Genomic DNA, 15,934 nt, shown 5'->3' with positions numbered 1-15,934 from the left:
GATGTGGTGGACGGGGGACTTCGTAGAAAGACTGTCCTTTACAGCTCTGGGTACAAGCAAATATCATAAACACATCATTAAACAATGCACTAAAAAAAGAAGAAGAAAAAAAGATGCCAGAGTTTCTGAGGGTTATCTTCTTTTATTGCAGAAAGCAGTCCAGTCATCATCATTAGGCATACCAGGAATGAAATGAGGAATGCAGCAAATAGCCTGAACACACCTTGAGCCTTTACACTCACACTACACTCTCCAGACGCTGTCAGTTTCAATATTTCCAGGGGAAAAAAAACTCCCACATCAAAACAACTAAAACTCTGCTGTGTTTCTAACAGCATGGTAGTGTTTAGCATCTACTTTCATTGTACCCATAGTAGAAATGACAGCGTGTCATTGCTGCAGTGTGATGTATTACACAGTAACACAACACTGTGCCGTGGGATTCCCTCGGTGAACACATGAATGATGTACAACACTCGATAATACAGCACTCAGGATTGGAGCGGAGCCATCGCACATTACAGAGAAATGTCCACTTTAAAATTTTGGAGAAGAGGTGAAGCATAATGTTATATATAATGGAGGACAGGTGGAAGCTGTAGTGGCCAGTATCTCCTTCTGTGTGTTTTAAAGGAGTAGCTTTGATAATTTTTTATCGCTTGTTTTTTTAATAACAGTGTTTTGAGTTTTCATATAAAGGTGTCAGCAGTTCACAGAGAGGGACCAGCCAGCGAGGGGACGTCAAAAGCTTAAAAATCAGACTTCCACTATCTTCAAAAGCCATTATATCTCAGTTTTTTCCATCGGAAAATATTTTAAAATAAAAGAGTTTATATTAATTTATCAAATAAGGCCTCATGAGGACTACAGACTGGTCGGCAACCCCCCCCCCCCCCGGGGATCTCAGGGCACTAAGAAAAATGCATAATCCTAACAGCTGGTTAGTATTTATTGCAGGTCGTGGCGATGATACACCACAAGCATCCGTGCGAGGTTGCTTTGGTTACTAGCAGATAGATCTTCGATCTGTAGTGCAACTGTGAAAAGTGCAGTGCAAACCGGAAACCTGAACATTTGCTTTCAAAATAAACACAACTTTTAAACTTCGAGGCAAACTCTGTCTGGTACGCACTGGATTGTTTTTTTTTCCCCATTATAGCTTAGTGACTTGTTTGCCAGTGTTCACAGACAAGTTGGTGTCTTACATGCAACCTGCTGGAAATCAAAGTGATTATAAGGAGGCTTTCAGTACAGCACCACATACTTCTTTGCGACCAATTTGATGCTAGCAACTGCCAGCAGTGGTTGCTGAATACAAAATTTTCTCTAGGATCATTGGTGATCAGGGGGTCACTGATCAGTCTCTAGGCCTGCATCAACGGGGCTTTAAGAGTGACAGCCACCAAACATCTGCAACCACTTGCAGAATACACATCCTTTGAGCAACTGAGGACTAAGGTATCATACACTCACTTTGTTAAATATACTCTAAGCCAAATAAAACACTTTTAATCTCGTTTCTTTTAGTTTTATAAAATGCTGAAATGTAACAATTAATTGCAGTTTTAATAGGATTTTATTGATGAGGGAGAGTTTCCTCACTCTGCTCACAAAACCTCATGGTGGCAGGAATCCACTGCCCAAGAACAACCAAGAAAGAAAAAGAAGATTACAAATTGCAGCTTTTAGAACAGATTAAACAAACTTCTGGCCAATTATGGTCTGATTTTACAAGCATTCGACAGAGTCACGCTAGTCCCAGTCTTGCTAATCAGCTGCTAGCTGTAGCTTTATTTAACAAAGGGCTCAATCTTCAAACATACTTTTTGGCAAAAAAGTAAAAATCAAAAAAATGTTAAACAATCCCTTCAATTATTGTTAAGCAGTCTCGGTTGGATAAAATTCACTGTGCTGGCATCAGCATATAAACATGCTGAATAAGCACAGCCGAATCCTGGACGAAATACTGACAATCCCCATCAACATCTAAGGAAAACAGTTGTAGTAGTTAAAACACTACAGGTTTAATTCCTGAAACAGCCTCATCCAGCAATACAGGAGTGTAAACACCCACCCCTCCCCCCAAAAAACCCACATCAATCTCTGACAAGGAATAATGTAAATTCAGATCAGATAAATTATCTCTGACTCATAATAGCAGTAACTGTGCGTGAAATGTTTACTTTATTAGTTCTAGTTATACAGCCTAACATTTCCCACGTCCCCTCCCACACCCTCTACTCAAAGTTGAGACACGCTGTGGTCAGTGAAGAAGATTTAGAGTTGTGTTCTTTTAATCTCCAGCTGCTCTGAGAGCCAAATGGCTGCTTCAGTGAATGACATCATATCAACAGTGCATTTGATTTGTTTCATCATACTTTTCCAAACTTTGGCATCTCAGCTGTGAGGTCACTCATTTATGAAGAGATTGATCATTCCAGGCTGAGGGAAGTTACTTCATTTTGTCTCTGAGAACTACATGCAATGTGTGAAGCTCAAGTCAAACCAAACCCATTCCTAAAAGCTCCACTTTAAAAAACAAAGGCTTCAAGGAAGAAGAAGCAGAGCAGAGGCACAGCATGGAATATGCTTTATATGAATGGATTAGAATCGAGCATGTTAATGTACAGAGAAGGTAATGACACGAGGAGGCGGAGGTGCAACAAAAAAACGAGGAGGAATGCAGGTCTGTGGGAAACAAGGAACGAAGAGTGAACTGGGGCAGATGGGTAAAAGTCAGAGCAGAGGAACAGGTTATTTCTTCCTTGCGTCTCCTTCTGTTATCACTCGCACTCATTTTCCCGAAGGACGTTGTACATGTTGACCGTAAAGCCAGGTGGCTTATCGTCGCTTCGTCTCGGGTGCCCGAACCCCTCATCTTCATCGTCCCCATCTCCGTCCTCGTCATCGTCCGCATCCCTGTCTCTCTCTTCCTCTGGCTCGGTGCTGGACTCGCCATCCTCCTCATCGTCCCTCTCTGCGGTTCCTTCGTCCTCTGTTGCTCTTCCTTGAAGAGCCATAATCTCTGGCAAGTCTGGGTGATTTTCCCAGTGCTCTGCAGACCATAAATAATCCCCAAAATAAATTAATTCCACCCACCTGGCATTTTAACTTTTCGAATAGTCTCAGAGTTGAAATGAAGAGACACAGAGGGCCTTCTCTTACCTCTCAAGCAGCTGTACCCGGGCGGTCTGAGGCAGAGGCACAATCTGCCATCAATCGCCAACCTAAGGAGGCTATTGGCTGCACGGTACACGTCGTTGCGAGCTGCTTTCGCTGTCTTGTAGCCTCTTCTCTCCGCCCAAGCTGAAAGAAGGAAGCATTTGCATGACATAAATTGGTGACAGTCTATCAAATGAAGGTATAATTAAAAGAGGAGTCTATATTTATTTTCCTACTGGTAATAATGTCTGTGTATCCAAAATATCACGTCTGCCTATTCCTGTGCACAACTGGGCTCTCTTGTTGTACTGATAATATTAGAAACACCACAAAACTGGCTGACTCGTTCTTTCATTATCATGAATGAGGCTGTTGTAGTTTATTTTGAGTGCTTTACTAAAACACCACCCTGCTACTGTACATGGTTGTTAGAGCACCGAATCCACAGCTGAGAACAGCCCAACTAATACTGCCTGAGTGACATGGACATCTAGCTGTCTGAGTAAATAACAAAGACAGTTTAAAGGCCAGAGTTTATATTTGTGACGTACATTTTTAGTCAAAACAATGTGCCTGGGGTGCCACAGACAGCTAGGGCACGTCAGTATTTGTTTTCTAATTGTTTTATTGACTCATTTTTATTTTCGTGATGTTGAGCTGCACTTTAGTCAGCATTTGTTGTGATTAAATGTGCTACATAAAAAATTGACTTAGTTCAATTCGACTTGATAAATGGACCAGTGCATTGTTGGCTGATTTAACTACAGGGCTGTGTTGACTAGAGAGAGCAAATAATGGCAGTGGCCCTGCAGCAGGGGGATTGGCTCTCCTTTGAATTGTACTGATTTTGTTATTTTAGAATCAATAAAGATCCGTGACTTGCATTAAAGGAAGCTTGCCATTTATCCTCTCAATATTTTAGTGTATTGAAGTTTCCAAACTATCAACGACCACAACACCTCAGATGCTGTGACGCTAACTATCACCTTACCCTCGCACACATCCCAGGCAGTCCAGCTGGGCTCCTCAGACTCCTGGTTTCTTTCATTTTCCTGCAGACTGGGATGTTTGAGCTTCAGTATGGAAAGGAAGGGGGTCCTCTCACACAGATAACCCACTGAGCTGTAAGGTTCTTGTAGCTGAGACACTGGGTAGATGCCTGCCAGAATCTATAGAAAATTCATTTAAAGATAAAAACAAGAGGAAGAAATTCAAGAACAAAATAAAGACAGGTCAGAAATTACCTTTGGTAACAGCAAGATAGCAGCTAAGAGCTGTTTAAAAATTAAAGCGACAATCACACAAAATACTCCTGGAGAGCGTGCAACTCAATACAATTATGTTTCTACCGCATCTAATCGGGCAAGTAAAGTGAAAGTCACATCTGCTCTGGAGTACACAACAGTGAACTTGTACCTGTAACTGTTTATTGACACGGGAGGGGAAGACCAGCCCGGGGCAGTCACAGAGCTTGACTGTCGGAGTGAGGTAGTAGGTCTGGAAGTATTTGGTGTGACCTGGGGTTCGAGACACGCTTACCACCTTCCTTCCCACCAGGCTGTTTATAACTGAAGATTTACCAACATTGGGAAAACCTGGAAAACGAAAGAGAGGTTACAAAGGCACTCATATGTGACAGTGTTCAAGCTCTATAAATTCTTTTTAAGAGTCACTGTTTGTGAATTTATATTCAGATGCCAATAACTACATTCAGTCAGGAACACTAGATTCAAAAAAAAAACTTTGTAAAAACTTCTTAATGTTTAATGATAGTGAGGTGCATGTTTTAAGTGCATGATGCAATGACTTTTATAAAAAGATAGAAACACCAACTGTACGGTCACTTCGCACGTCAACACCACAAGAAGCAGATCGAGCAGGTGTTTTTTGTTGTTTTGGTTTTTTTTCAATCAACTTGGCGAACAGACAATTTAGATAAGCTCCAATATGCACACTTTGATTTAACAATATACACACAAACACACACACACACACACACACACACACACACACACACACACACACACACACACACACATACAGCATCTGTTACAAGAAGCAGAGGAATAAAAACACTGTGCCTATAACAGGCAAATATGAACTCAAATGACCTGCTGGGCGCTCGGTTGAGTGCAATGAAATGCATCATGGGAGGTTGCTGCAGAGCCAATATTTTTCCCTGACAACTTTTCTTGTTGTATTTTATTCTGAAGGCTGAACCCTCCCTCTTCTGCCACACTAGACACTGAAATTACCACCATCATTTCAGCCACAGTTTTGCAGTCGGCCAACATTTCTACCGACATTTCTCACTTTGCAGAGAGGAATTCACACAAGTAACTTCTTCTGCATGAGGGAACACAGCTATGACCTTGTGACGCTCACAGGCACGTCCAAAGATCTAAATGGAGAATTCTAGTATATGTTTAATTTAAGTTAAAGTTACGAGCGAGACTGACCACTAACAATAACAATGTGAGAAGGTACTGTGGGGGAAATAATTATTTGACACCCTATTTTATGGATATTTGCTTTGTAAGTTTGCTCACTTATAAAGAAATAAACTCTAATTTTCTGGTACGTATAAATTGATTTGCACGTCACTGAGTGAAATACGTATTTGATCCCCAAGCAAAACATTAGTTAGTACTTGGCTGGAACTCTTGTTGATAATCACAGCCGTAAGACGTTTCTTGTAGTTGGTCACTGGGTTTAGACACATCTCAGGAAGAATAGTAGCCCACTGCTTTTTACAGAAAGTAAAGAGCAGAAAGTACAGTTTTCTTGGCTGCTGCTTGGAAAATGAAGCTTCAGCTTCCTCACAGATTCTCTACAGGACTGAGGTCTGGAGACAAACTAGGTCACTTTACAAGCTAAACTATTAGCCTAAGCAGGCTGGATATTGAGATTGGCTGATCTACTAATGGTACACTCGATTACAATCAAGATACACAACAGACATACCATGACTTCCTTTATATTGCCTTCAGGCTAAACCAATTTGTCCTCTAGTTTTTAATCTGAAAATCGAATTATATTGTTGTGGACTGGTAAGACAATGTTCTTTCCTAATCAGATAAAAGTGAAATAATACTGTGTTCCCAGATAAGCATGGATTTGAGGTACTTTTTTTCTATCTGAAAAAATTATTCTAATTTCTTACCAAAAAAGCAATATCTGGAGAAAATACTAAGATATTCTTTCCAAGTTTCTTAACAAGAACCTGTTTTGCTATAATTAAAAAGAAAATGTTCACTGATTCTGGCCAAAGATTGTTGTTCTCTGAGAAAATGATTACCTATGCAGCCCAATGTAAGAACACCATCTTTGTAGAGCTCCTGTGAGGGACTGCTCATCTCCAAAGCACTATCACTTTGATGCTCCACCAAGACAGACTCTGCTCCTTCATCTGTCCGTTCTCCGTCCAGCCGCTCAGAAACGGCATCTCTCTGAATCTTCTGCTCCCAGCTGGAGAGGTCAACTGACAAAACAACAAAGCAACAAAAAACAAAAAGATGATCAATAACATTTTGAATGAAATGCTGATTAAATTCATCGTGTGTATAACTTAATGTATTAATTATTATTATAAAAGAAGAACAGTGAAATGACTTTTTCTCCTACCTCTCCCTGATGTGATCTCCTGGCAAGACTTTAGGATATCTAAAGGACCTCCAGCCTGACTCCAGTCAGCCTTTCTTCTCATCCTCTTCTTCTGGAGGACTGTGAGTCAGAATAGAACAGAAAAGTACAACAGTTATTGCAGTCACTACAGGGGCTGGACAGACACACAGCAGTTTATTCTGATTACACTGTGCTGAAATAAGTTCAATAAGTGACAGGTTTGTCTGTCTGACTTTATTTTTCATGTATTTCTTCTCTCTCTAACCCCCCCCCCGGCTCTCCCTCTCCTCACCTGTGCTGTATGGCTGGCCACGGTGTGAGGTGAAGCAAACTATTTCCAGGTGGGGGAACTGGGAGGCCATGTAGTGTTTCCAAGCGATTACTAGTGGTGGAGGACACAGGTCGGCTTTGTTCAATACCAGGACCACGTGCTTCTGTAGCTCTCCAGTGATGTAGTGATACAAGTCTGGAGGGAACTGCAGCACCTGGGTGGTATACAGGTCAAGTCAAGAGCAATAGAAACATTCATAGGTAGTTTGACAAAACAATGATGGAGCTCACACTTAACCAAATCCAACAGAAAATAGGTACACCTTATGTACATCAAAAACCTTTGATTCACCTTTGGTTTTTAGGCGAGAAGAGGGCACTGAGAGAAGTTGTTGGAACAATGACCTCACTGACCTGGAGGCAAAATACTCAGCTAAAGACCTGCAGTGTATCGCAGAGCTAATCCATGGAGGGCTTTGAAAACAAATAATTAATGAAAAACTTTACAGGTAGCTAGTGCCGCTGAGCTGAACCAGTGTTGATCTGCTCTGTTTTCTTTGTTGATAGTTAAAAGTAGCTGCATGCTGAACCATCTGCAAATGAGAGTGAGTGGAACCGGGTAATCCCATATACAGGGAGTTGCAGTAGTCCACTCAAGAGGTGATAAAGGCATTCCATAACAACTACTGCCTTTTGAAAAAATAACCCATTAGATTGAATCATTATAAATACAAACAAGTATAAGTGTACTGTTTTTAAATTTGCATTAAAAAGGAAATATAACCATGTCAGAAGCACGGAACTAGGTTTTATTTTTAATGCGAATTCAGATGTTTATAAAGTGTTTATAAACATTCTTAGAGTAACGCTAAAAAACTAGTTCATGTGTTTGCTACTTCTAGACTGGATTGATCAAACCCCATCATACTACCTTGGCCCAATAAAGCACTATGATCTAATACCATTTTTTCCATTAGTACCTACTCAGGTCTGGTCGACTCGACTTGACATGTTTTTCAAGGTTTTCCATTAGATGATAGTACCTGGTACAGGGTACATTTTTAGTACCTTCTCCACTGGGGTTCCAAGCAATCTGAGGCAATCTGAAAATGTGACATCAACAGACTGCATGCATGACCCATGAGAGTTTCCTCCTCTGTTTCCTCCTTCAGGAAAATCAAAACTGCTGTTTTTGAAACCCAGCAACGAGGGAAACAGCTACATGGAAACAACACTGTGGTCCCCGAGTCTGACATAAAGCCACAGACCGAGCAGCAGGTATAACATCACCTTAACTTCCACCTTCATTGTAGTGTTTGTGTCGCATACAAATGACGTCACAGGACAGTCGGCCGCATTGCTATAACGGTCCCACGCACATTAGGTGGTATTCAGTTGAAATGGAAAATGAGCTGAGAAGAGTCGTATCGTCTCAAGTCCCGTTGAGCTGATCTGAGTAGGTACTGATGCAATAAGAGCTTAAGAGTGCAGGCTTACTTGTGATACCTTGAGTTTCCCACCCCTCTCCTGTGGAACCAGCTTCCAGTTTAGGTTTGGGAGTCAGACAAAACTCTACTTTTAAGATTTCTTCTTTGACAAAGCTCATAGTTAAGTTTGGATCAGGTGACCTTAAACAATCAGATCTGCTGCTATAAGCTCAGGCGTCCCGTGATGCACCTCACCTCACCTCTCCTCATTTATGGGCCACTACTGATGCCATTAACTTTTGTCTTTTATTTCCAGTAGATTTGTGTTTTATCTTCTCAGTGCTCCTTGTTCTGATGGAGATCTCTTCCTTTTAAAAGGGAGTTCTTCCTCCCTACTGCTACCAAGTGCTTGGTAGGAGATCATCTGATTAGTGAGATTCTCTCTCTCCAATATGGAAATATATTTTCCTTAAAATATAAAGCACCTTGGAAAGGATGTTGCTGTGAACTGGTGTTATATAAATAAAACTGAATTGACTTGAATCTTCAGGAGCAGATCACACAGACACACACTGAACACAGCAGCAGTAAGTGAATTCAGCTAACTTCATCAGCAAGGTCACAGCATCTATACAATTTAATGAGATGCTGATAAAATGTTCCAGAGTGAATTTTCTGATAAACTGAAGAGACGAATGAAGGGTCAAATTTATTCACATATAAAATACGGTCATTTATTTTCTTCTCAAATAATCAGCAGACAGTTTTGGTGCAACTCATGAAACTCAATTTTACATCTAAAAAGTGGGTAAAATGACAATATGCATTTGATGCCAAAGCAGCATTTGAGATAATTTTCTAATTTATATCTTTTTTTGTCGTCTGCCAGCGTGCACCTACAGGTAGTAATAGGTGTATAGAAATCTTGCTATCTACTCAGCGCCCTCTGTTCCCACTCGAGGCTCTCTTTAACAAAACCTGCTTTCAGGATAAAATGCATCAGGTAAACAAACAGATAAATAATAACTTTTGACTGTGTCTCCATCTAGTGGTTACCAACTCTACCTACCGGATGCCTGATGTCAACAATGAGAAGAATCACATCCGACATCTCCAAGACTCTCCAAAGCTGCCTCCACGTCTAAAAGAAAGAAAGCAAATGGGGGAAGAAGAATGAGGTTTAATACTGTAAATAAAACAAATTCACTAGTTCCTTTTTTACTCAACTTGAGGATGTGTTAGAAACTACTCGAACATTTTCCAAGTGACTACACACAAATACAAAAACCCAAAGACAAAGTCAGAGTGGTTGCTTGTAACGGTGCACATGAAGAGAGTTATTTAACAAATAGAAAGCTCTGCTCTGACCTGCGCAGATGGATACCGAGTTTCAAGCTGATTAGCTGCTTGACCCACAACTGTTCAGCAGGTTCAGCTGCAGTGGGCAGCTGTTTTCAGTGAAAAAGCTCTAAATAACACAATGCACCAGACCTCCACAGCTGACAAACAGCAGACCAATGTAATTATTAACTAGCTGGTGAACATGGTGGAGCATTTAGCAGCTCAAGAGCCAGATGTTTAGTTAATTTGCAGAGACTTCATTTGGGAACCAAGAACAGGGACTGAATATTGGACCTAAATTTCCCAGGTGGCCTAAACATTCACTCTCCAATTGAATGATGCTTCACAACTGCCACATGTGTAAATGCAAAACTATTTTCTTAAAGTTCTTATCAACTTGTTTTACTGCTTTCAGAGAGCCAAAAAAGTACAAAAAACAAACTAACCCCTAACAAGTTTCAGGTTTATTACCTGTCATTTTAACATGTCAGTGTTAGTGACCCGTATTTAACAGCATTTAATCTCTATCACAATAATGACAGAGGAGGGTGCATACTTATGAGAGGAAGGAGTGTAAAAATAATCACCATGTGACACATGTGGTCATTGCACTGTCAAAACCACACAAAGCAGCTTTATGTTTTTTCCCCTGAAATAAGAGTGAAGGGCAGTAAAACCAGCTACAGTGCTTAAAAAGGCAACATTAACTTAATCAACTGAAAATGGTCATTTCACTTTTCACATCGGATGTACATTTAGATCTGAGGGTACAATCTGCTCTCTACTTCCACACTGGAAACTGGAATAACCAACACCATTTAAACCAAAAAATGAGTCCCAGAGCTTAAAACTTATATTTCAAATAGTGCTTCCTACACTGTCATATTCTTTGCACTGCAGTACTGTAAATTTTACAAACTGAGAAGCTGGTTTCACATGCAAACACCACACATACAGGCCTCAGGGAGGTTTGAACCTCTGAAGCGATTGCGCTAACCACTTTACCATGTACCGTCCAAAGACCACCCTCAGTGTTTATATTTGTCGAAATGACAGACAGCTTTCTGATGTTTTATTAATAAAAAAAAAAAAAAGTTGCAGGTTTAAGATAACATTCCTTTAAAGTGTAATGTAATCAACATATTCGGGAAAAACAACATGTTCAATCAGCTTTTTAATCTAAATTATATTTTTCTATTATCCTGACTTCCATTTAAAAAACAAAACAAAAATAAACAGACAATTTCAGACTACTGAGAATCACCTATTACACCAGCCCTGCTTCTGCTGTGATATGGCTCCAGAACCCCCCACTATGAAATTAAATGATCTGCAGGGCTTGTGGTTTTGAACAATATTGTTATCGGTTTCATACTTGGAGCAAAACTGAACAATAACACAGCATGCAAGGAAGATATGATGGTGCTTTTACCAGTGGGAAATATCAGACAATACAAAGCTATGTTCTATAACTCTTTTTAATCCCTACATCATCCTGAGCTAAGAAATGAAATAATGAGTCTGTGGTAAGTCCTGAAGCCACATGCTGGATAACAGCTTGAACACTTATGCCTTTAAGACAAATATGGCACAGCAGGTCTGCTGGGTAATCATCAGCTTACCTAAAAATGTGTTAACAAGCAGCAATACTTCATGTTTCATCTGTTCTCAAAGAGTCAGAAATGATTCACGAACACAGACTTTTTGCAGAAGTGTTCTGCCACCCAAAAAGCAGTTACCACATTACTAAAATGGCTCCATGACTGCAAAATGAAGACCAATATTGAGAAAAGACATGCATGAAGGCACAGTGGCACAGCAGAGAATTTCATTAAATTAGTCACTAGCCCTGGTTCAGTGTGAAAATGATGAGGTTTAACCACAGTGGTGTGGCGTGTGATGATTCAACTGAAAAAGTGGAGGGTGTTTTGACTTGTTGGATTCTGGACAAAGGTCGTTAGACTGAACACAAGCATTACATTTATATAAACTAAAGCCCCGTGAAGTTATAATCATAATTATTTAGGCTTAATATTATATTTAAGCTTATGCATACGTTCAATAAGACAGATCTGTGTTCACTCATCTGCCTGCAATCCTGGGTCACTGGGATACTAGCTATTCTTCTGCTTAGCGGTGCTGTCAAACTTAATTATGTTGTTATCACTCAGGTCCAACCATGTCCACGCCCACCTTCTACAAACCAGCCTCAGTTCTGTGTGCTTAAATCTCTTCTGTCATTCTGCCTTTTCAGATTCTGATTCATACTGTTTTGTAGCTTCATCTGAGTCTAATGGCCAAATAATTTCTAATTCAAACTCAGTGCTTTAATGAATTAAATTCATTTCTTTTGAAGGATCTCTCCTTAATTAAATTAAATTAAATTAAATTAAATTAAATTAGTTAACCTCAATAGTAATTAACTTGATGACCATCATTTATTTAGCTTTAAGACTTATGAAAATAAATAAATTAATTAAAATGTGATGGTGGTGTTGAACACAGATTCACGGGGAGGTGGGGCCTCACAAGGGCATCTGTTAGTCCCAAAAGCCATAATCCTTCCACAGTTTCACCTACAGAGATATTTACTTCTTTTAGATAGATCCTGGTAACTAAATTAACTAGCTCTCTTTTAATTGCCTTGGCTCCAGCTACAGTAAAAAGTGCATGAGTTTGAGCTTTTACGTAGGGGTGAAAGTGCACAAAGTTGTTTTCTATGCCCATTATTTTGCTTTCATAATCATCGGAAGCCATACTCATAATTGAGATTAACATCTGATTAAGTGCTCAGCGACAATAAAAGCAACTTCATAGTACAAAGGTTCTCCTAAAAATCAGCACTTCAGCCTGAGTTAGTTTAGGCAGCAAATACACTCCTGGAACTTTTAAAGCAAAATTTGACCTGCAAAACTCACCACAAATGCTGGTGAAAAAAACATAACCATCAAAACTTTTTACAGTTCATTATTGTGCAGTGGCACTTCTACAGTAAAAACAAACTCCTTTACTTAGTTACCTCCAGATTGTGCTCAAAGTGGCTGAGAGAGCCAGGTGGGTTTCTGGAGTGCAAGTCATCCAGGTAGTCTCTGTACGATTTCTCCTCTTTCCTCAGCAGGCTCTCCCGTGTCATCTCATAATTCCAGGACGGCCGTCGTGGGAAACCAAGGCCTGGCAGTGAATAATCAAGTGTTAGTGTGTCAAGCAGTGACCCACTCCATTAGCCTACTCTGCTCATGTTTGGTTTATTTTAGGATGAAGAAAGAATTAACACCAAAATGAATCAGACCTTTCTCTGAGGGGTAGATGTCATTGATGTCAACCTCAAGTTCTTTGTCTGAGACTTGTTGCAGCACCTTTTCCCTGGCCAGCTTCTTCCTCTTCTCCACTTCCTCTTTACCCTCTTTCTCAAAGTGCAGTCGAAACCTAAAAAATGAGAAAACCCCCTGTTGAGCCTTTGTATGACTGTCTGCTGTTATGACAAATTAATGATAAAAGCCCCTATCCAGTGAAAAATGAGCCTTCTTCTTTTTCCTACACTTGAAAGGTTGAACCACATTATTTACAAATACATTATATGCGCATTTGATTTATACTGGGGAAAAAACAGGTCAACTATGTAACGTCCTACAGACCTAATTTATTTTAACCTAATTTAGGATTAGAAGATCACTCCCTAGTTGTTTCCTTTTTTCCTTCTCTCTTGTGGTATCTTCACTTTCTAATTTGTTGTATATTTACTGTTGGAAATTTATAATAATTTAAAAAATTAAACAAAGAAAAAGATTGTATAGACAAAAGTATTGGGCACACCTCTTAATTTTGAATTAATGTATTTTCAGTACAGGCAAATTGATCACCAAACCATGTAGTCCATCTTTACGAACATTTTTAAGAGAATATGTTGTTATAAAGGGCTCAATGAATTCGAGCATAGTACCATTAAAGGATGCCACCATTACAACAAGTCAGTCTGGGAAATTTCTTCCCTCCTAGATATTCCACAATCAACTGTAGGTGGTATTATTGCAAAGTGAAAGGGTTTAGGAACCACGGCAACTAAGCCACAAAGTGGCAGACAAAGTAAAGTAACAGAATGGGCTCGCTTAGTGCTGAGTGCGTAAAAGTCACCGACGTTCTGCTGACCCATTAACTGCAGTGTTCAAAACCTCCTCTGGCATAAATGTGTATGAGGGGCTTCGTGACATGGGCTTCCATGACTGAACAGCTTCTGCTGAGTGTCAGTGGCTTTTAAATACTTTTGATGTGTGTACGTAAAGGTAACAAATTCAACAATCTGAATTTTCTCTTTGTTTACTGACCATTTGACCTGGAAACCGATCCTGATTGAGTAATCAGCATAAAAAGGGGGTGTTAAAGCTTCAATTCTACAGTGAATATTGAGAATGGACTTGAAGCATGAGACAGTTTGTGTCCAGCAGTTAAAATTGTGAAATTAAAAACCCTTCTTATTGTTGTATTCTTCTAAGTGTTGTAGAATTTTTACTTTTATAATTGGAATGAGATTATAAGCGTTAATTACATCTTGACTGCAAATCATGTCCAACACAAATTACATTATTTTTGTAAAATTCAAAACATGTGAATTTATCTTATTTTCTGCATGATCTTCTAAACCTCCAATTAGTTATCAAAATGTAGCTGCTTCCTGCTTAAGCATCTTTTTTATGTGCGACTTCAAGCACAGGCTGTTGGATTTCGCTCAGTTTTACAGAACAAGAATCTGAAATCTTTTACAGTGCTGTACTTTTACAACTCACCTGTTAGGGTCATATCTTCCTTCTCTGTTGAAGGGCTGCTGATTTATTCTTCTAATATCAGTGGTCTCGCTGTCTGAGGTATCTGACTGCCGCTCTCCTCCTCGCTCCACACTGGCATTGCGACTGCTTGGCCCAGAGCCTGTGTCACCTGGAAGATCACAAACCAATACCAAGAAATTTTCTTTTAACTTATCTGCTGCTTAAATACTGTGCTTATTAACAGGTTTATTGGTTCATTTTGGTGGAAATGTTAAATGCTTCCAGGCATAAATTAATTTGAACATGATAATGTTTATGAAATTCACATCCAACTATCCAGACCTCTTGATTATTTAATGGAGGGTACAATAAATCCATAATGTCGTCCTGCACTGCAGAATTCATTGACTACCCTATGTGGATGACCTGACCTTGGTAGAAAAGACTTTCAGTGTATGTCTTAAAGTGTTTATTGTTTACAGTAAGAACTTGAGTATAACCCTTGCTATGAAAACTAATACTTTTCTTGTTAATCACACTTTAAGTGGACTCAGCAACACCTAAAGGAAAGGCAGGATTTTTCAGAAAGTGCCTAGTTGGAACATGCCTAGTTTTGACAAGTTATGTCACATTTTATGGCGTCCTTGATGGAAACTAAATCACGTTACTTGTCACGCCGACTTATTATTACTTGAAACATAGCGAGCACATGGAAAATCTTAAAGCCAACATGCTATTAGTGGTAATAAATTGACCTATTGACAGCACCACGGTCCAAGACCTCTGTTAATGTGGCTGTCTCTAGTAGTTTCTATGGTTAAACAAAAGCACACGGCTTTGCATTATTTAACACATTTAACGCAAGTCTGTGCGCTAATTTTCACGTACTTGCCCACTCCGAAGGCAAAGTTATACCACACTGCTTCTTATGACTGCTAGCTGAAACAAGCACTGGCTTCAGTTTACGGGCTAAATGAGTGATTTAATAATCAACTTAAGAACCCCCGACAACATGCAGACACAAAGAGTCATTGCAGTTAAACTCAGCTATGGAGCACGGACCGTTAGCAAACTGCTAAGCCTAGCATGCTAACGGCAAAATACTGTTACCTCTCTTTCTCTCCCGTTTGACTTGTAGCTGTTTCTTCTTTTGTTTGTTGCTAAATGGCTTTTTCCGGGGCATAGTTTAAAAAAACAAACAAAACGATTAATATATTTATATATAAAGAAAGCTATGCAGTATGTTTTGCTGCGTAAAGCTTCTCACACAGCTTTCTTATTGGCGTTATTTACATGGATGAAGTTTCTCGACTCGTACACTTTTCAGTGACGCCATATCCACTGCAGACT

At 39.7% G+C, this 15,934-nt stretch overlaps 1 protein-coding gene across 1 annotated transcript; it reads right to left on the bottom strand.

Annotated features, from left to right (window-relative positions):
* Window positions 1–2,575: 2,575 nt before the first annotated feature.
* On the bottom strand, window positions 2,576–15,909 carry gnl1 (guanine nucleotide binding protein-like 1). The gene is made up of 12 exons (XM_063487597.1): window positions 15,695–15,909; window positions 14,606–14,753; window positions 13,114–13,250; window positions 12,844–12,995; window positions 9,553–9,624; window positions 7,079–7,271; window positions 6,787–6,885; window positions 6,461–6,643; window positions 4,579–4,757; window positions 4,154–4,331; window positions 3,166–3,306; window positions 2,576–3,055 (listed from the first exon to the last, which is right to left on the bottom strand). Exons 1-12 carry the CDS (start codon window positions 15,765–15,767, stop codon window positions 2,784–2,786), a joined length of 1,827 nt encoding a protein of 608 aa, XP_063343667.1. The 5' UTR covers window positions 15,768–15,909; the 3' UTR covers window positions 2,576–2,783.
* Between the last annotated feature and the right edge of the window lie 25 nt (window positions 15,910–15,934).

Source organism: Pelmatolapia mariae, linkage group LG10_11, assembly GCF_036321145.2.
Source record: "Pelmatolapia mariae isolate MD_Pm_ZW linkage group LG10_11, Pm_UMD_F_2, whole genome shotgun sequence".
Classification (NCBI taxonomy): Eukaryota; Metazoa; Chordata; class Actinopteri; order Cichliformes; family Cichlidae; genus Pelmatolapia; species Pelmatolapia mariae.
The sequence above is the reverse complement of the archived record's forward strand: the minus strand, read 5'-3'. Positions and strand labels throughout refer to the sequence as shown.